This window comes from Rhinoraja longicauda, chromosome 13, assembly GCF_053455715.1.
Source record: "Rhinoraja longicauda isolate Sanriku21f chromosome 13, sRhiLon1.1, whole genome shotgun sequence".
Lineage (NCBI taxonomy): Eukaryota > Metazoa > Chordata > Chondrichthyes > Rajiformes > Arhynchobatidae > Rhinoraja > Rhinoraja longicauda.
In genome coordinates, this window is record NC_135965.1 from 15,854,562 (window position 1) to 15,876,765 (window position 22,204).

Consider the following 22,204-nt stretch of genomic DNA (forward strand, 5'->3'; position numbering starts at 1 on the left):
AACAGTTTGGCAATGAAATGGGGATACAAATGTGAAAAAAACTCTCAAACTGTGGATGTCGAGATTTTTCTTCCAGAATCCAGGTTAAAAAACAAGTTTAAATTAGAATGTTACAGAATTCAGCAAGAACGCATTCACTAAGCTCTTGATTAAGTTCAAGAAATTCAGATCAGAACTGCAGCATCCATTTTTCTTTCAGACATCAAATGTTGACAGTGGTGCTGCCATTACAATTTTGCTCCACGAGACCCATCCTTTGAGTATCTTCATGTAACATATTACATAGAACAAAGAACGTCCAACAGCACAGCACAATGTTTATGCCAAACATGATGCCTTGTTAAACTGATCTCATTAACATATAAAATTCTTAAGTGATTGCACAAGCGAGATGCAGGAAATATGTTCCACATGTTGTTGGAGTCCGGAACCAGGAGGCACAGTTTAAGAATAAGGGGTAGGCCATTAAGGACTGAGATGAGGCAAAACATTTTTCACCCAGAGAGTTGTGAATCTGTGGAATTCTTCACCACAGAAGGCAGTGGAGGCCAAGTCACTGGATGTTTTCAAGAGAGAGTTAGATGTAGCTCTCAGGGCTAATGGAATCTAGGGATATGTGAGAAAGCAGGAACGGGGTACTGATTTTGGATGATCAGCCATGATCATATTGAGTGGCGGTGCTGGCTCGAAGGGCTGAATGGCCTACTCCTGCACCTATTTTCTATGTTCCTATGTTCTATTTTTCTATCCGCCTATATATGATCCATATCCCTCTGTTCCCTGCATTTCCATGTGCCTGTCTAAAAGCCTCTTAAATGTCACTTTCTTATTGCACCCAGACCACCACCCCACACAATGCATTCCAGGCCCCCACTATTCTCTACACAAAACTTACCCTTAAACTTTTCCCCTCTCATCTTTTGGCCATGCCGTCTGTAGTTGGACATTTCCACCTGGGAAAAAGGTTCTGACTGTCTACCCCATTGACGCCTCATAATTTTATATATTTCTATCAAAGCTCCCCGTAACCACCGACATTCCAGAGAAAGCAATCCAAATCTACCCAACCTCTCCCTGTAGTTGATATCCTCGAATCCAGGCAGCTTTCTGGTAAAAACCTTCTTTGCACCCTCTCCAATGCCTCCACATCTTTCTTGTAAAGGTGCGACCAGAACTGCACGCAGTACTCCAAATAATTATTTGTTGAAGTTTTGTTCGTTTTGACCTTGTGTCATCATTCTCTCCATTATATAGTAATCTCTGTCCTTCCCTCTCATACATACTCCTTTCCCTGCTGCTGCTCTTAAATATCTTCAAAAACTCTCACCACATGCAGTTACAGACTGAAAGGTCATTTTCCTGAAACATTACCCCTGTTTCTTTCTCCACGGGCACTGACTGACATGGAGTGTGTTCAGTGTTTTCTGATTTTATTTTAAAATCGAGTTACAATGTCTGTAGATGTAATATCAAAGTATTTTGCCTGTGAACGTTAAACGATATACATTGCATTCACCTTTCTCAGACCTTTCACACACCAGCTCCACCCTTCCTTTCTCTAGTCTTTCCCCTCCTCCCCGGCTCAATATCTAAAGAAATGATCGCACTTTACCTTAATCAGCATCATAACCAAACAAATTATTTTTCAACCAATATGATCCTCCAGGAAAATCAGGCTCCTTTGTGGGGAATAAATCTGGAAATAACTGCAATGTAAATATCTGTAAATTTAAACAGAGTCAACAGAATTTTTGCTTGCAATTGTACCACAGTTACTGAGGTTTAATGCAGATAAGGTTGTGTGCCGTGATAATGTGCTTTCTTACTTAATCATCATTGTTTCCTATCTATTTATTTTCCAATCAGCAACTTCCCATCCATTCACGTTTCAAAATACATAAAATCCTGCAAAGTTAAAGAACTTGCATTAATAAAAGAAAGAAAAAGCGCTGCATTTTTAAAATGCCACTAATTACCTCACTTCAGAAGCATAGTTACTGTTGGACTTAAGGAAACATCTGCTATACAATGTCAATCATGGCAGGAAAAAGTTAAGAGCTCTATCACATTACAGGAAGAATGGCTGAAAGGTTTGTCAACAAAGCAGGCATTGCGCAGTGTTCTTCAGGAAGTGAGGGCTGGGGGCCAAATGTGTCCAAGGAGGACTTCTGGATATTAGGTGGATGAAAACACAATCTTTAGACTTTAGAGCTACAGCGTGAAAACAGGAGAAAAGAAAGGGGGGAGTGAGAGAAAGAGGGGAGTGAGAGAAATAGGGGAGTGGGTGAGAGAAAGGGGGGAGTGAAAGGGGGGAGTGAGAGAAAGGGGGGAGTGAGAGAAAGGTGGCAGTGGGAGAAAGGGGGGAGTGAGAGAGAAAGGGGGGTGTGAGAGAAAGGGGGGAGTGAGAGAAAGGGGGGAGTGAGAGAGAGAAAGGGGTGAGTGAGAGAAAAGGGGGGAGTGAGAGAAAGGGGGGTGTGAGAGAGAGAAAGGGGGGAGTGAGAGAGAAAGGGGGGAGTGAGAGAGAGAAAGGGGGGAGTGAGAGAAAGGGGGGAGTGAGAGAGAGAAAGGGGGGAGTGAGAGAAAGGGGGAGTGAGAGAAAGGGGGGTGTGAGAGAGAGAAAGGGGGGAGTGAGAAAGAGAAAGGGGGGAGTGAGAGAGAAAGGGGGAGTGAGAGAGAAAGGGGGGAGTGAGAGAGAGAAAGGGGGGAGTGAGAGAGAGAAAGGGGGGAGTGAGAGAGAAAGGGGGGAGTGAGAGAGAGAAAGGGGGGAGTGAGAGAAAGGGGGGAGTGAGAGAAAGGGGGGTGTGAGAGAGAGAAAGGGGGAGTGAGAGAAAGGGGGGTGTGAGAGAAAGGGGGGAGTGAGAGAGATAGGGGGGAGTGAGAGAAAGGGGGGTGTGAGAGAAAGGGGGGAGTGAGAGAAAGGGGGGAGTGAGAGAGATAGGGGGGAGTGAGAGAAAGGGGGGAGTGAGAGAGAGAAAGGGGGGAGTGAGAGAAAGGGGGGAGAGAAAGGGGGGTGTGAGAGAGAGAAAGGGGGGAGTGAGAGAAAGGGGGGTGTGAGAGAAAGGGGGGAGTGAGAGAGATAGGGGGGAGTGAGAGAAAGGGGGGAGTGAGAGAAAGGGGGGAGTGAGAGAAAGGGGGGAGTGAGAGAGAAAGGGGGGAGTGAGAGAAAGGGGGGAGTGAGAGAGAAAGGGGGAGTGAGAGATAGGGGGGAGTGAGAGAAAGGGGGTGTGAGAGAAAGGGGGGAGAGAGAGAGAATGGGGCAGTGAGAGAAAGGGGGGAGTGAGAGAGAGAAAGGGGGGAGTGAGAGAAAGGGGGGAGCGGGGTTGTTAGAAGTTATCTAAAATTGGAGAATTCAATTCTCGTCAATTTTAGATAACCTCTAACAATCTCTAATGACCCCTCCCCCCCCCCCCCCCTCCACCTTCCCTTTCACTTCTTCCCACTAACCCTTGCCTCCATCCCCCACCCCTCTGTTCTGGATCTCCCACCTGGTCTCGCACTGCTTCTCCCATCCCCCGACTCAGGCTTCACATTTCTCAACTCTTCAATCCTTTTGTCTCCCACCTTTTTTCCATCTCTATCCTTGGTCTAACCATCTGCCTATCAGACACCCCCTTCCCCTGTGTTCATCTATTACCAGCGACAGTTTTACTTGCCCCTCCTTTCCCCTAGTTTTCTCTCCGCCCTCCCCACAATAAGTCAACGCAATATAACATTCCAGATTACCGTGCATATACACTGTAGATTACTTTCACCACCCTGCCCTCATCAATCCTCTTGGCTACCTCCTCAAAATATATTAACTTGCTGTTGAGTTTACTGACACATGCCGGGATATAATTTCCGTGGCTTCCGCAGTGCTGAGCTTATCAATGCCTGGTGGGATGTAGATGACTTTGTTTTACAGTCACAAAGGTTCCACATGCTCGAGAGTTACGGACTCTAATTGGGATACAATTCCTAGGGATCTGTAGCACCACTGACTCCTGCTGGAATGTCATTCCCAATTCACCCTGCTGTATGTCCACCCCTCTGATGTGTTGTGCAACTTCTTTAATTTCTCCTCAGATTAATCCTATTTTATTAATCGACCTTCTCAAAGGCCTCCTTCCCGTTGTGATCAGTTCAAAGAGGATCAGTTTACAATAAAGTATTTGATATTTGAGAATTGCACGGGATCATTTCTTACATTCCCCCCTTTGAATGAACCTGTTGCTCAATTTGACTTTTAATTTTGGAGATACAGCATGGAAACAGGCCCTTCAGTCCACTGAGTCCGCACCGACCATCGATCACCCCTTCACACAAGTTCTATGTCATCCCCATTTCTCATCCACTCCCTGCACATGAGGGACACATTACGCACGTCATTACGATGTGGGACCAAACTGGGTGTGCCCAGTGGAAACCCACACGGTCACAGGGAGAACATGCAAACTCCACACAGACATCAGCTGAGGTTGGGATCGAACCTGGTCCCTGGTGCGGTGAGGCAACAACTCTATCAGCTGCGCCACCGTGCCGCCATTGAGAAAGGATATGTAGTATTGTAATGTTAATATTAGTAAAAAATTAGTATATATAATCCTTAATTTAAAACAGAAATTATTTGAATGCCAACATACTTTCTCTCAATATTGTGAGCTTGAAAGGATTCATTTTGAGGATCACATATGTTATTCAGTGACTTTGATCTTCCTTTGTATCTTAGTCCCTGTTCTATATTTAAAGTTGTACTGCATATCCTTTGTCCTTTGTATGTTACCCAAATATCTTTATACTTACAATTAAAAAGGTAGCCCCCAGCAGGACTGCTTTAATATTAACATCCAAATTCATGGGAAAGGTGACCTCAAAGTTATCAGCATCTGTAAAAGCTTCAAGCAATAGTCCACTCCAATTCTTTGCAATGTTTCCTATTATTTCCTTTTTATTCATGCTTTTTATCTGCAATAAAATGGCAGAAAGAATAACAGTAGAACATCACCATCAGTGTGAGCCCAGTTACCAGACCTAAGCCTCCCAAGATACACACAAAGTGCTGGAGTAACTCCGTGGGTCAGGCAGCATCTCTGAAGAAAAAGGATAGGTGATGTGGCATCTTCAGACTGTAAGCATGGGGTGGTGATGGGGGAAGGGAGGGGGGAGGGTGGTGGAGAGCTGGAGGTACAAAAGGCCAGGATTGTTCCGGATAAAGGGGGCGGCGCAGAGACGCAGCGGTAGAGTTGCTGCCTTACAGTGCCAGAGACCCAGGTTTGATCCTTACTATACACGGTGGTTGTCTGTACGGCGTTTGCACGTTCTCCCCGTGACCTGCGTGGGTTTTGTCTGAGTTCTTTGGTTTCCTCCCACATTCCAAAGACGTACAGGTTTGTAGGTTAATTGGATTGGTAAATGTAAAAATTGTCCCTGGTGTGTGTGGGATAGTGTTAATGTGCAGGGATCGCTGGTCGGCGCAGACCCGGTAGGATGAAGGGTCTGTGTCCGCAGTGCATCTTTAAACTGAATTCCAAAGACGTGCAGGTTTGTAGGTTAATGGCTTCTGTAAATTGTCCCTTGTGTATAGGATAGAACTGGTGTACGGCGCGTTCGTTGGTCGGCACGCACTCGGGTGGGCCAAAGGGGCAACTTTCCACTCCTCTAAACTAAACTAAACAATCAGGGCCAGCCACAACTGAACTCAGGCCTGGTGGTGCCCTGGTGGTGCCCTGGTGGGCCTATTGATGGCTAGTGTAGGTTTCACCCCCCCCCCCTTAAATTTGAGGTCACCCTCCCGATGAATTTGGACATTATCACATATAAGCGTACATGGCGCAGACGAGAAAGGAGTGCAGAATATTGTTTTACAGCTACAGCGAAAATGCAGATTAGAAAAAGTGCAAGGGCCACAATGAGATAGATTGGGAGACATGGAACACATCCTTAGCATATGAGAGGTCTATGTGGGGAGTTTGGTAACAACAGCTGAGAAGCTTTTGTATCTTCTGCCTAACGGCGAAGAGGAGAGGAAAGAACGATTGGGGAGTGAGTGGTTCTTGATTATGTTGCTTTCTTCCCCCAGGCAGTGTGATGTACAGATGGTGTTGTGGGGTGGGAGGTGAGTTTGCATGATGGACTGGGTGCATTCACAACTTGCTGCAGACTCCTGTGGTCTAGGGTGGAACAATTGCAATACCAAATGTAATCAATCCGAATAGGATGCTTTCTACGATGCTTCTGTAGAAACTGGTAAGTGAACGAATGAATGAATGAATGAATGAATGAATACTTTATTGTCGCATATGACAAGTCGCAGTGAAATTCTTTGCTTGCCTACTCAAGGTATGCAATACTTGCCCCCATAAAAGGCACCGACAAAGTGGTGGCATGCCGAATTTCCTTAGTGTTGTGAGGAAGTAAAGGAGTTAGTGTGTTTAGCTTAGTTTTTTTAGTTTAGTGATGCAGCTTGGAAAAAGGCCCATCAGTCCAGAGTCCACACCGACCAACGATCCCCCATACACGAGTTTGATCCAACACACCAATGACAATTAACCCACAAACCTGCATGAAGGAACAAACGTCACCCATTCCTTCTCTCCAGAGATGCTGCCTGTCCCGCTGAGATGAATAAGCCCACAACAAGGTCTCACAGTGAGATAGACACATTGCTCATCTGCCTGAGAGGAATGAGCCTGTGGCACAGTGATTACAGTATACCTGTGAACCAGAAGGTAGAACATATTATTCAGGGGAGTATTGAATGGAATATGATAAGGACTAGGTGTACAAAGAAGTGCATAAGTGTGAGGAATTAACCAGTGGCTCATTGGCATTCTGTGCATTGACTTGAAGAGATGGGTTAAGGGCTAACTTCAGGCAGCCTCAGTTAATAGCGGTCAAAGCATGCCTTTGACTTCAATGGGAGTGTCTTTCCTCTCCCATCTTATTGCAAGGCCTTCATGGCTGTACTCCCGGGAGGAGGTAGACGCAAGGAACTGCAGATGCTGGTTTACAAAAAAAGACACAGTGTGCTGGAGTAACTCAGCCGAACAGACGGAATCTCGGGAGGACATTGCAGGCAATATTTTGGGTTGGGACCCATCTTTAGAATGATTGTAATAGGCGGGCAGTAAGTTTTCCTTGCAAATATTCAAGCATCTTATGACTTTTCATGAGTTAGGATCTGCGCAGGAGCAGGAAGGTGAAAAATAAAAGGCAAGTAGAATGCAAATGAAGACAAGTTCTTGTCATATCGAGAGCTGGCCCGATTTTGAATAAGTGTTGAATGCAGATTCATATCCAACTCCTGAAGGAAAATTGGATATATCTTTGAGAAAGTTGAGAGTTTCATTGTGGATCAAATGTGAAGAATTAAAAGGTGTGCAACAGATATCACCCCCATGGATATAAGGCGTCATTACTCATTCTCACCTTACTTATTCAGATGTACTTTAACTTTTGTGTTGGGAAAAAGGTAAGATAAAATGCCAAGTACGTGAGCGGTGTTTGGTTTCATGTCTTTTTTGTCCTTGGTTACTAACTGCTGTTTACTTGCCAACTAGTTCACTGTAAATACCTGCAGAGAGTTTTCTGCTACATTTACTCAACATGTTGATGAAACAGTGTAGCCATGAGCACACTTAATCAACAGTTTATACCACGTAATACTAGCTGAGAAGAGGGAAGATGCATGTTCACTCGAAGGCAAATTATTTTGCACAGAGAGTGATGAAAACAAAATAAAAGCTGCCCAAAAAGCTCAGAAGAATGAACATTTTGAAAATATAATAAATGTTTATTTGAAGAGCGGATGAGTGTGACATATTCATTCTTGGGGTATAGGCAGATAGATTATTATTATTATTGTGACATTCTGAGGGTTTTTATGTTATCTTTTGTGCATGTTCATCAATTTGTTGATTTCCAGAAACGGAAAAATGGTAAGACCACAATTGACAACCCATCTTTCACACTCCTGGGGTGTCTCAATGTGTTTTGCAGGTATTTAACTACTTTTGAAGTGACTTCACTGTTGCAGTACAGGAAATGCTGCAACCCACTTGTTCGTAGTGTATGTGGGAAACATGATCAGTTCGTTCGCAGATGAGAAGAAGGTTTGTGCAGTTGTTGATAGTGTGGAAGGTAGTCTCACAGACTGCAGAGAAATGTTGCTGTGTTGGTCGGATGGTCTGAAAAAATGGCAGATGGAATTTAATCAAGACAAATTAGATTAATTTAATTCAGAGATACAGCATGGAAACAGGCCCTTCAGTCCATCAAATCCCCAACGACCAACAATCCCCGCACACTAACACTATTCTACACACACTCGGGACAATTTACAATTTTACTGAAGTCAATTAACCTACACCGCGGGACGTCTTGGTAGTGTGGGAGGAAACCGGAGCACCCAGGGAAAACCCACGCATGTCACGGGGAGAACGTACAAACTCCGTACAGACAGCACCTGTAGTCAGGATCAAACCCGGGTCTCTGGCATTGTAAGATAACAACTCTACCGCCACTATGCCGCCTATGGAGAGTGGCTGATGCTGAGTCAGTGGCAGCATTTAGTGTCTACATGAGCTCTTGAATTGCATTGGCAGATGGCAGAGAAAGCAAAGGATGAAGCACAGGAAGATGGGATTAATGTGGATAGATGCCCACTGATCAGTATGGACAAGTTTGGCTGAGTGGCCTATTTTCAAGTTGTATGTTTCCCTGACTCCATAATGCCATTTAGAGTGGCACAATGGCGCAGTGGTAGAGTTGCTGCCTTATAGCGCCCGAGACCTGGGTTCATTCCTGACTACGGATGCTTGTCTGTATGGAGTTTGAACCTTCTCTCATGGTCTGTGTGGGGTTTCTCCATGATCTCCGGTTTCCTTCCACATTTCAAAGACGTACAGGTTTGTAGGGTAATAGGCTTGGTTTAATTATAAAATTGTCCCTAGTGTGTGTAGGATAGAGCTAATGTATGGGGATCGCTGGTCGACGTGGACTCGGTGGGCCGAAGGGCCTGTTTCCGTGCTGTATCTCTGAACTAAACTATAAACTAAACTCAATTTACCAACAGCAAGCAATCATAAACTGCAATATGATGATCACCAAGAATTCGACCTGCCATGGCATCGGGGATAACTTTGTTGCTCTTCATCTAGTGCCGCAGGATATTTTACATCCATTCGAGAGAGTAGATGGGATCTTGGTTTAATGTCTCACGTGAAAAGCTGCAGGATTAGTGAGCATATTGTATCAGTGACCAGTTGTTGAACAAAGCTCCTGTTGTGCAGAAGATACAGAAGCCTGAAAGCTCACGTCACAAGTTTCAGGAATAGCTTCTTCCCCTCTGTTTTCAGGCTTCTGAATGGATACAGCTAGGATACAGTCTGATTCACCTCACCCTGTTGCTGAATGGTCCTTCCATAAGCTAGGATACGGTCTGATTCACCTCACCCTGTTGCTGAATGGTCCTTCCATAAGCTAGGATACGGTCTGATTCACCTCACCCTGTTGCTGAATGGTCCTTCCATAAGCTAGGATACAGTCTGATTCACCTCACCCTGTTGCTGACATTGGACTTTGTCTATGGAACTGGTGCACTACAATGCTGAGAACTATATTTGAACTCTATATCTTCTCGGTTGCTCTACCATTGTACTTCAGTTTGACTTGATTGTATTTGTGTATAATATAATTTGATCTGGTTGGAAAGCATGCAAAAACAAAGGTTTTAATTGTACCTCAGTACACACAATAATAATAAACATAAGCCCTAAACCAAAAACTGAACCTAAACATAATCCTAAACTAAAGAACCATTTTTTAACATGAATAATGTGTCACTTCACTTGTATCACTTCGCATTTCTAGAAGGACGTACCTTAAAATGGACAGGCTTACAGCAGCCACATTGACAACAAGGACCACAGATCCTCAGGACAGTATGTCTGTTTTTATTTTGAACAGCCATCTTCGGAAAACACGGGCTCCATTTTTGGACAACGTATCCTATTGTTGTGCCGGGTGGAGCTTGCACTTCCAGCTGTAAATGAAACAGATCACCATTTATGGAAACAGTAGACCAGTGACAGGAGTCGGCACCAGTCGGTACCATTGTGACAATAAACTAAACTCAACTCAGGAGAGCAGCTGTCTCTGCAGTAAATGATTTGGTTTTCAGAACACAGCTACATTACCGAGACCTGGTCATAAGTGAATAGCAACTTATCCTCTTCAGTGACGGCTTAGGGACTGTAGACATATTGAAGGCGAAGCAGTAACGATGTTTAGAAGGGCCAAATGGTTTTGGCACATCAGATCATAGAAAGCCCCAAAGCTTTTTAAACCTACGCTAAAAAAAATGGTAACCAGGGAGACATGGCAGAAATATATAAAACTATGTGAAGCATGGATAAGGTAGACAGTCAGAGACATTTTCCCAAGGAAAAATGAAATATTCGAGGGCGCAGCTTTAAGGTGAGAGGAGCAAAGTTTAAAGGAGATGTGCTGGAAAGTTGTTTTACACCGAGAGTGGTGAGTGCCTGGAATGTGCTGATTGTTGTGGTGGATACGATAGTGGTGTGAAAGAGACTTTTGGATAAGCACGTGGATATGTATGGAATGGAGGGATAAGAGGAATGGGGGCAGATCATGCTTGGCACAGACATTGTTGATTGAGGAGCCTGTTCTTGTGCTGTGCCGTTCTATGTTTAGTTTAGTTTAGTTCAGTTTAGTTCAGAGATACAGCATGGAAACAGGCCCTTTGGCCCACCAAGTCCACGCTGACCAGTGATCCCGGCACACTAACACTCTCCTACACACACTAAGAACAATTTATAATTTTATTAATCATGCACGTCTTTGGAGTATGTTAGAAAACTGGACCTCCCGGGGAAAACTGATGCAGGTCACAGGGAGAACGTACAAACTCCGTACAGGCAGCATCTGTAGTCAGGATAGAACCCGGGTCCCTGGCGCAGTAAGGCAGCAGCTCTATCGCTGCACCACCATGCCGCCCTGTTTTACCATGTTCTATACTGAAAAATGAACTTACACTAAGCAATGGGGCAGTGGCATTAACACCTGATTAATAATCTAGATACCAGGGCAAAGTCCTAGACACTTGGGTTCAAATCTCACCGTGGCAGATGGTGATAAATTCAAATTAGAATTCTGACATTATAGTCCAGTGGTTCCCAACCTTTCAAATATAGCGACCCATTTTAGAACAAGCAATCATGAAGCGACCCCAACCCTTAAAATATCTTATATATACATTCGGTTTTTGTACAACAAACTGCCATATATTGCGATTATTGAATTATAGATTATTTATTCATAAAAAATTCCAAAGCTCCTACAAACATTAATCCACTGCTATCAAGCCGGCGGCTTTTGACACCAACAACTTTTGCTTTAAAAAAGTCAATACTTTTATCTTTCAAATCAGGGTGCTTAGTTTCGAGATGTCTTTGAAGTTTAGCTGGTTTCATAGACTCATGAGCAAGAACTTCCAAACATACTACACACTGTGGTCTTTCCACACCTGCATTAACTATGTCAGTGAATCCCCATTTCAAGAAATCATCACTGTACTTTCTCTTTCTTACACTCATTTTTAAAGGGTTAAGAATCACTCGAACAAAACTAACTACGTGTCACTGCAAGCGCGCGTACAACACTAGGTAAGTGGGAGGAGCGACAGCGGTGGCGCGACCAAGACAAAACAGAAACCAAACATGTTCAATACTGGCTTGAGTGACAACACGTTGTGTTGAGTGACTTAGGGAACTGTTACATTTAGTTTCATAGTATGAATTTATATAACTATCTTAATATGCATTTCACCGTGTTTTATATAATATTCATATCAGCTCAAAATCATTTAACGACCCCATGGCATTGGTGTCGCGACCCCGTTTGGGGTCGCGACCCACAGGTTGGGAACCACTGTTATAGTCAGTCATTGTAAAGAGCCACCTGGTTTACTTGTAGTTATGTAGTGGTGGACACCCGTCTTTCTCACCTACACCTGACCACACCCAATTGCCCTCTGAAGAGGCCCAGAGAATCATTCAGTTGAAATAAAACCATATGTCAGAGCGTCCTCTCTGAAATTACAACAACTCCCACACACACACACACACACACACACACACACACACACACACACACACACACACACACACACACACACACACACACACACACACACACACACACACACACATACACACACACACACACACATATATGTATATGTGTGTGTGTGAAGATATATATATATAATACAATAATCGAAAACGTTCAGTATATATTTGAACTTATTGTATATACACACACGTACACTCTATATATATTTATATATACACACACACATATACACACACACACGCACACACACACACACACACACACATATATATATATATATATCTTCACACACACACATATACATATATGTGTGTGTGTGTGTGTGTGTGTGTGTGTGTGTGGGTGTGTGTGTGCGTGTGTGTGTGTATATGTGTGTGTGTATATATAAATATATATAGAGTGTACGTGTGTGTGTATATACTGAACAAATATATACATATATGTGGGTGTGTGTGTGTGTGTGTGTGTGTGTGTGTGTGTGTGTGTGTGTGTGTGTGTGTGTGTGTGTGTGTGTGTGTGTGTGCGTGTGTGTGTGTATATGTGTGTGTGTATATATAAATATATATAGAGTGTACGTGTGTGTGTGTGTATATACAATAAGTTCAAATATATACTGAACGTTTTCGATTATTGTATTATTTACAAAGTCAGTACTATATTTATATATTCTGTTATGCTGCTGCAAGTAAGCATTTTATTGTTCTGTTTGGGACATATGACAATAAAACACTCCTGAATCTTGACTCTGGCAATGCTCAGAGTAGTTCCAGAAGGCAGCCCCCTCTTCCTTCTCAAGAACAAGCAGGAAAGGACGATTAAATACCATCATCGCTTGAATGAATAATAAAAACAACTTTCAAAAACACTTTTGGGAACAGGAACACCCAGGGTAAAGCCATGAATTTATAGAAGAAATATGGGAACTCCACACAGGCAATGCCGGAGGCCAGGATTGAACCCTGGTAACTGGAGATGTAAGACAACAGTATTATCTGCTGCACCACCTTGCTGCCATTGAGATGTTGGTTGGGTAGATAAATTCATGTTCATAAGTTCATAAGTCTTTAGAGCAGAATTAGGCAATTTGGTCCATTGAGTCTACTCCGCCATTCAGTCATGGCTGATCTAACTTTCCCTCTCAACCCCATTCACCTGCTTCACAAATTGGCTCATGCAATCTGTAGTGAGGGACTAGTGACAGAACACATGGGGTGGCACATTATTGCTTCATCTGAAATATTGCTTCCCACAATGAGGTATCACTCTATCCCCACTCTAAGAGTCAGTGGATATCCATCTTGTGTTCAGAGTGGGGTTTTAACCAGTGCTGGCTGGAAGTGACAATGATAAAGGGATCTGATCAGGCTGCCGATGGAATGGGCTGGAAAGGACTTCAGTGTGCCGGTGAATAAAGGAAATTAATGGTGCATTCTAACATGTGGAGTGGAATGTACAAAAGATAGACCGACCACACAAACCCTTTCAGTTAATCACTGACCTCCTGCAAGCAGCAGGGACACCAGCAGGATTGACATCTCAAAGACCGTTTGAGGCACATTATTTCAGTGTCCGAATCGTCCAGAATGCGGATTTTCAGTGCACGGTTACTTCCACAGCACAATCTGCAGCACACGTTACTTTTCTCAAGTGCATAGTAGACCCGCTGATCAAGATTGTTCTTAATCTCATACCTGTTGATGGTCTCAATCCCAAGTATGACTGAAATATACAAAGACACATACAATGCTTTCAGGAAGCTGTTGCTAAGCTGGAAAGGTTGCGAAGAAGATTTACGTTGCCAGGACCTAAGGGCCTGAGCTGTAGGGAGAGGTTGGGTAGGCTAGGGCTGTATTCCTTGGAGTACAGAAGGATAAGACGAAGGATGCTATTAAGTTGGAAAGAGTTCAGAGTAGACTGATGAGGATGTTGCCAGGCCAAAACTATTGGGAGATGTTGAGGAGGCTAGAACTTTAATCTTTGGAGCATAGAAGAATGAGAGGTGATCTTATAAAGGTAAGAGTGTGGGGCAGGAGAAATCCGGAAAAGGGAAGAGGCAGTACAAATGTGGCAGGTAACAGGTGAGGGGGGATTTTGACCGATGGTTGGAACAAAGGCCAGAGGAAAGAACAGAAGATGTGAGACAGATATTAAAAGTTGCAGATTATGAACCGGAGGTCGGGGAGGGGGAGTGGGGGGGGGGGGGGGGGTGGTGCTGGTGGTAAGTAGCAGGATGGGGAGAGGGGATTGTGGAGGGAAGAAATAGGTGGGGGTACAGGGAGGAGAAGGGGAACTTTGTGCAAGTGGAATCAGATGAGACATGATGCCATAAAGAGGACTAGAAATAGCCGAGAAAGGGAATGGACTACAGCAATAATTCCACCCTTTGAGGATCATTATTGACAGGTTTTGTTTAGTTTAGTTTAGAGATACAGCGTGAAAATAGGCTCTTCAGCCCACCGAGTCTGTGCCGAGCAGCGATCACCTGTACGCTAGTTCGGTGTTATCCCACTTTCACATCCTACATACTAGGGGCAATTTACAGAGGCCAGCTGACCTACAAACCTGTGTGTCTTTGGAATGTGGGACGAAGCCAGAGCACCTGGGTAAAACCCATGTGGCCACAGGGAGAACGTAAAAACTCTGTACCGACAGCCCCTGAGGTCAGGATCGAACCCAGGTCTCTGGTGCCATAAAGCACCAACTCTACCACTGTGCCTTAGAGCCACTTACCTTCTATGGGTTCAAACTTCTGAAATATCGCAATCTTGTCCATCTGTAAAACAGCAGAGTTTAATTATTCTTCTCACACGGGACACAAACTGTACATGATTCGTAATCTTTCAGGAAAGGAAATTAACAGTCGTAAATTTTGAACTTTTTTGGACTGTGGTGTTTTATATCTCTCATTTCTACACACTAAATCCATTAAAGGCAATGGATAAAATCCTCCATCAATAGGAATTCAATGGTCCAATTGTCCAATGGTTCAATGGTCTTCCTGAACTGCTGCCAGTAGTGGATTAGGGGCTGTATAACAAATCTCTGGAACAATTAACCTGATACTCAAATTTTGAGTTTAAACATTTGATTTGGAGAGTAGGATTACATTTTGTGTCCTTTCAATTTGTTTGTATCTGTTTTCTAATAGGAGGCCTTTCAACACATTGCATCAATGCCATTGAATAGAGCCATATAATCCCTCCAATAATACGACCTCTAGCCTATTCTCCCCAAATTATCATAAACTCCAAAGTTTGAGGAGGTGTGGCATGTTGCTGAATACTTTGTCGGTCTTCCACATGTATAGGGTAGAAAGCATACTGACAGGTTGGATCACGCCCTAGTTTGCTAACTCAAATGCCCGAAAATGAAGGCTGCAGAAAGTAGTGGACATTGCCTGTTCCATTACCCGTAGTCAGGATTGAATCCGGGTCTCTGGCGCTGTAAGGCAGCAACTCTACCGCTGTGCCACCATGCCACCCTGGCACAGGTTTGTTGTTATAAGTGGTGAGATTCAACTTTGCTGATGCAGGGTGGTTTAACCACTGCAAATTGAAAAAAAAACTCTTGGTGGGAGGCAGCATTGGTGGAGAGTGAAGCAGAAATAATGTTTCAAGTTAATTACCATTTCCAATACTATTGAAGAAAATTGAGGAGCATTGTGCAAGAGAAGGTCAATCAAATATCATCCTTTGGTACCACTGGTAAAATTAAAATGAACAATAGATAAGTAAGTGTCTGTACAACCTGCAGAAGTGGTTCTAGTCCTGGTGGGCAACCTTCTGATGACATTTCATTCAATCTGTTGAAAGCTGTTAAGAAGCAGTAACAGGAAATCTTGTTTTATTGGAATTCCTAAAATATTAAGGGTTACAATTAATGAGATGGAATCATAGAGCTATTGACTCACACAGCAGGGAACCAGACCCTTTGGCTCAACTTGCCCCTGCTGACCAAGATGCCCCATCTTCGCTAGTCCCACAGCCTATATTTGGCCTATATCCCTCGAAACCTCTCCTATTCATCTACCGATCCAAGTATCTTTTAAATGCTATTATAGTACCTGCCTCAACTACCTCCTCTGGCAGCTCATTCCATATATCCGCCAACTTCTGTGTGATAAAGTTGCCCTCAGATGCCTATTAAAAATCCCCTTTCACCTTAAACCTACAGTATGTCCTCTGGTTCTTGATTCCCCAACTCTGGGTAAAAGACTCAAATGCCGTTTCACCCTAACAATTCACCTCATGATTTGGGTAAAAGACTCAAATGCCGTTTCACCCTAACAATTCACCTCATGATTTTATAGGCCTCTGTAAGATCACCCCTCACCCCTTAGACATTAACGTTTCACAAAATCAGTTGTTACCACAAGTGGAGGCCACAAAAGTCTTCAAGCAAATTATCACAGGTCATAAATTAGACTGAAAATTACACGTAGAAGAAATTGCACGGAAAGGTTGTTAAATATCCCAATACTGGTGGACAGACAGAACCTTTTGCCCAGGGTGGTAAAGAAGAGATGGCAAGGTTTTAAGGCGAAAAGGACAACGTTTAAAGGAGATGTGCATCGCAAGTTTTTTTGCGCAGAATGTGTTGTCATTGGTGATGTTGGGACAGATACGACAGTGACATTTAGGCTTTGGATAGGCACATGGATATGCAGGAATGGAGAGATATGGATCACATGTGGGCAGAAGAGATTTATTTATCTTGGCATCATGTTCAGCGCAGATCTTGTGGGCTGAGGGGCCTGTTCCTGTGCTGTCCTGTTCTATTTTGTGTGCTGTTGCCTTATTGGTGGTATAACAATGTGCTAAGATTGTCTTATCACGTTAGGAAACCATCACACTGGAAGTCAGGTTAGACTGATACTTCCATCTCTTAAAGTTTAGCGTAAAGAGTTTAGAGATACAGCGCGGAAACAGGCGCTTTGGCCCACTGACTCCATGCCGACCATCAATCATCCGTTCATACTAGTTCTACGTTATCCCACTTTCTCAACCACTGCCAATTTACAGAGGCCAATTAACGTACAAACCCACACGTCTTTGGGATGTGGTAAGAAACTGGAGCACCAGGAGGAAACCCACGCGGTTACAGGGAGAACGTGGAACCTGCACGTAGATAGCACCTGAGGTCAGGATTGAACCCAAGTCTCTGGCACTGTGAGGCAGCAACTCTACCAGCTGCACCACTTCTCTTGCAGTTCCTTCCTTCCTCCATCCTGTTGACATTGGGGTAGAAGTTATTTCTTGACACCCTACCCTTAAACAGGTATTGGGAGAGCTATTGTACTCCCTTCCAAAGGTTCAGTTCTATGACTTCAATAAAGTTAAGGGCCTGAAAGGGAGTCAGAGACCACAAAATACAGCTTTCTGTCCACCAGGAGTAAACGGGTGCCCAATATTTATTTAGCTCTGTTAAGCAAATGCTGTACAAATGACTTATTGGTGAAAAACTGGACAATAAATTCATTGATTGATTGAAGCACATGGAAACAAACCCCTTGGCCCACTGGGTCCATACAGACTATTGATCATTTGTTCACCCAAGTTCTAGGTTATCCCACTTCACATCCATTCCCTATGCCGGACGGAGCACCTGGGGGAAAAACACATGGTCATAGGGAAAACGTGCAGACTCCACACAGACAGCATTCGAGGTCAGGATCGAACCTGGATCTCTGGCACTGTCAGGCAGCGGTTCTACCAGCTGCGCCACTGGGCAGCCCCAAGTATTTGGTGCGTTTTGAAACTTCAAATAGATGCTGTGTGTAAATATGATGTTGTGCATTGTCAGACAATTTGAACACATCTTTCCCTATGCCCATCTTTATTCTTCTCCGAATTCAATGGGAAGAGTTATCAGCCAGGTTGTAAGATCAATCAAGCCAAAGACAAACTGCTGGAGTAAGTCAACGGATCAGGCAGCATCAACGGATAGAAATGAACATTTGGCATTTCAAGCGGAGACCCTTCTTCAGTCTCTCTCTTGTAAGACCATCCGTTTTCTAGGGGTTCCTCAGCTTGATGGTCAATACCTTTTGCATGGGGATTTGCGGGAATATGGGGGTAATAAAATGAGAGGAGGAAGAAGAAGGGGGGAAATAGGCAGGAATGATTGCAATGTAAACTCATATAAGTCTCATAAGAATTTTGAACAAACATGTTTACCCTGTGGCCACAACAAATGCACCAGGGAGTGTACAACATCTGTGCGTGTGGATACAAGACTAAAAACAGCAAAGGCTTTAAGCAAGTTGCTTTAATTTCTGTTTAGCTACAACTGGAACCATTGCCTTTTAGTTACAGTGTGATCATCTAGTGACGACAACTGAAAAGTATTATTTTCATGCATGAATGTATTTAAGAACAATGTTTCATGCCATCAATCCTTTAGTTGTTCATGCCCAAACCAAAATGATAATCTAATCATTAAAAATGATCTTCATTAACCACGGATTTGGCAGAATCTTTCTTTCCATGACAGTTCTCTCGATATCTGCTTGATAAATTAGGGCGGAGGAGTGTCGCAGCTGGTAGAGCTGCTGCCTCAAAGCACCAAAGACCTTGGTTCAATCCTGACCTCGGGTGTTGTCTGTACGGAGTTTGTACATTTTCCCTGTGACCATGTGGGTTCCCCCCGGGTGCTCTGACTTCCTCCTACATTCCAAAGACGTACAGTTTTGTAGGTTGATGGGCCTTGTAAATTGCCCATAGTGTTCAGGGAATTGATGCAAATGTGGGATATTGTAATGTGAACCGGTGATTGATGGCCGTGCAGCCTGTTCCCTTGCCGTAACATTCAATCAGTTGATGTAATAATTGATGGAATCCGCTCATTCTATTAGGTTAAATTTAGGCCCATTTTGAATGGCACAGATTGTAGATCTTCCTAACATCAAAATTCATGCTGTATGGTACAAGATTCCTGGGAAGTTTGTATCACTGGTAGGATCAATGTTGGATATTGGCTGCTCAATGTAACAGGTGGGGATGAGCCCCCCACAATTTGGTAATGAATTCAAGTACTCTGAAGCAATAGAGATGGAGTATGGAATGTGGGAAGAAATGTGAGTCAGACAAATCAAGAAGGCAGAGCGTTTTTTCAAATGGAGGGGGATTTGACGATGTTCAGATGGACCTAGGTGTCCTTGTACACAAATCTCTTAAAGTTAATACACCATATCTGTTAATATAAAGTTAATATACTGGTAGTGCAAGCATATGGGATTGTGCAATGTATTGTTTTGTATTACGAGTCAACCTGAGTTCAGGAATAAAGATACCATTTACATAGAGCTCCGATGAGGCATCTGGAACCTTGCGTACAGGTCACCTTACCTACTTGCTATAGGCAGAGTGGTCCATAGGCTCATCAGGTTGATTGCTGAGATGGAAAGAGACGTTAAACAGGTTTGCCATGAAATTTCTTGTTTAGTTTTTAGTTTAGAGTGCGGAAACAGGCCCTTTCGGCCCACCGGGACCACGCCGACCAGCGATCCCCGCACATTAACAGTATCCTATACCCACGAGGGACAATTTTAAGGAGAATTTAGGAGAATGAGAGGTGGTCTTAAATGGCCTGTGTATCCAGGACCTGAGATCAGATTCTCAAAATATGGTGTTGATCATTCAGAACTGAGTTGTGAAGAGATTTCTACAACCAGTAGGTGGTGAATCATTGGAATGTATTAACCGGAAGCTAATGGAAGCTCATCCAGCAAGTGTAACCAAGGCAGTTTCGTGTTTTAGGTATCTGCTGCTGGGCACATGTGGACCATTTGGCCTACTCATCAGAGCAGAGTGCAGGTAAAGCCTCGGTGTTGAGGACACTGCCTGGCTGGCCTTTGACAAGCCAGCCGGTGGATTTGGAAGGTTTAAGAGTCATCATTTATAACATATCTCCAGTTCTTTGTCGTGCACACTATAGCTACTTCGTTCTCAAACATATACAGGTACACAAGACCAAAAGCAAACACGAGGCAGAGTATGCCAAATTGTCCTGCCTCTCCCCTCTTCCAGCTTGCTTCTCCCTCCATCCACAATCAGTATGAAGAAAGGTGGTGGTACAGTAGCACAGCGGTAGAGGTGCCAGAGGCTTGGGTTTGATCCTGACTATGGTGCTGTTCTTACAGAGTTTGCACACTCTCCCTGTGAGCGCAGGGATTTTCTCTGGGTGCTCTGGTTTCATCCATCAGGCTTTAGTACTTGAGTAGTGGTTTCATCCAATGTGGAGGACGTGATGTCTTCCAGACTTTTCAACTTTTCGCTGGGTCAGAGGTTGTAGAGAATAGCTTGTCGCGGGATGGAATCAGGAACACTTGCAGCAACGGCAGAGGGTTGGTTGAAGAGATCTTTGCATACTTGTTGTTGTCGGCATTGGCTATCTCCCTGACCTTGAAGATCTCAATGCCACAGATGATCCTGACAACGTTGAAAAGTCCACTCATTTTTGTGGTTCTCAGCATTGCTGGATCTTCATAAATTCATGTTATCGGAGCAGAATTGGGCTATTCGGCCCATCAAGTCTACCCCGCCATTCAATCATGGCTGATCTAGCTTTCCCTCAACCCCATTCTCATGCCTTCTCCCCATAACCCCTGACAACCATATTAAACTCTCCCGAACTCTTTCTACCCACCATCTCCTCTTCGGGTGATTCTTTTTTTTCTCTTTGAAGGCGTGCAGCGTAGGTTTACTAGGTTAATTCCCGGAATGGCGGGACTGTCACATGTTGAAAGACTGGAGCGGCTAGGCTTGTATACACTGGAATTTAGAAGGATGAGAGGGGATCTTATTGAAACATATACAATTATTAAGGGGTTGGACACGTTAGAGGCAGGAAACATGTTCCCAATGTTGGGGGAGTCCAGAACCAGGGGCCACAGTTTAAGAATAAGGGGTAGGCCATTTAGAACGGAGATGAGGAAACACTTTTTCAGTCAGAGAGTTGTAAATCTGTGGAATTCTCTGCCTCAGAAGGCAGTGGAGGCCAATTCCCTGAATGCATTCAAGAGAGAGCTAGATAGAGCTCTTAAAGATAGCACAGTCAGGGGGTATGGGGAGAAGGCAGAAACGGGGTGAGAATGATCAGCCATGATCACATTGAATGGCGGTGCTGGCTCGAAGGGCCGAATGGTACTCTTGCATCTATTGTCTATTGTCTATTGTCTTTGGCCTTCAGCTATCTGTAGATCTGTTTGTTTTATCTTTGAGAGGTGACTGTATTCCTAGTGCAAAATCACCTTGCATTTCTGAATAAATCCTTTGTAGATCTCATGTCGTTCTCATCAAACCGTTGCTTTCCGCAAGAGAAGGAAATTAGTTTCTTCATAAGAACACAAACCAAACTGTTGGAAGAATTCAACAGGTCAAACAGGTTTGTGGAAACAAAGGGACGGTCGATGAATCCTGCTTCAGGACTCCAACATCTGGAGTCTCTTGTGTCTCCTAATTGCAATGGACTTCAGCGCAGAGAAGCATCAAATCATCAATGAAATTACAAACCCATCAGACTGGGCGATCGTTTTGCTGAATTCCTTCACTCAGATAGCCTTGGCCTATGCGATCCCCCGGTCGCCAAATACTTTAACTCCCCTTCCCATTCCCATACTGCACTTTCTGTCCTGGGCCTCCTCCACTGTCAGAATAAGGCCATACGCAAATTAGAGGAACACCACCTCATATAACGCTTGGGCTGCTAACAACCCAGTGGTATGAATATTGATTTCTCTAATTTCAAGCGACCCTTGCATTCCCTCTCTCTACGTCCCCCCACCCCCCCTCCTCCCCCACCCCCCGCCGTCAGCCTACTCTTTTCACTGTCATCCTGCTTAGTTTCACTGTTCGGATCCACCTTTCCCATAGCCAACAATGGACCATTGTGGGCTCCACCTTGTTTTGATCATCGGTGCTGGCTTTGATTTGTTGTTTTCATGCCTTTCATTTATTTGTTCTTTGTACCTTTTCATACCTCTAGCTTCCCTCTCCCCTGACACTGTCTGAAGGACGTGTCTCGACCTGAAACGTAACCTATTCCTTTTCTCCAGAGATGCTGCCTGACGCAC

General features: G+C 44.0%; 1 protein-coding gene across 1 annotated transcript; it reads right to left on the reverse strand.

Moving 5' to 3' along the window:
• Positions 1 to 1,881: 1,881 nt before the first annotated feature.
• On the reverse strand, positions 1,882 to 20,587 carry LOC144599366 (phospholipid scramblase 1-like). Its single transcript, XM_078410156.1, has 8 exons — positions 20,401 to 20,587; positions 19,483 to 19,524; positions 15,880 to 15,944; positions 14,863 to 14,905; positions 13,631 to 13,851; positions 9,860 to 10,021; positions 4,783 to 4,944; positions 1,882 to 1,905 (listed from the first exon to the last, which is right to left on the reverse strand). The coding sequence occupies exons 1-8, from the start codon at positions 20,585 to 20,587 to the stop codon at positions 1,882 to 1,884; spliced, it is 906 nt and encodes a 301-aa protein (XP_078266282.1).
• Between the last annotated feature and the right edge of the window lie 1,617 nt (positions 20,588 to 22,204).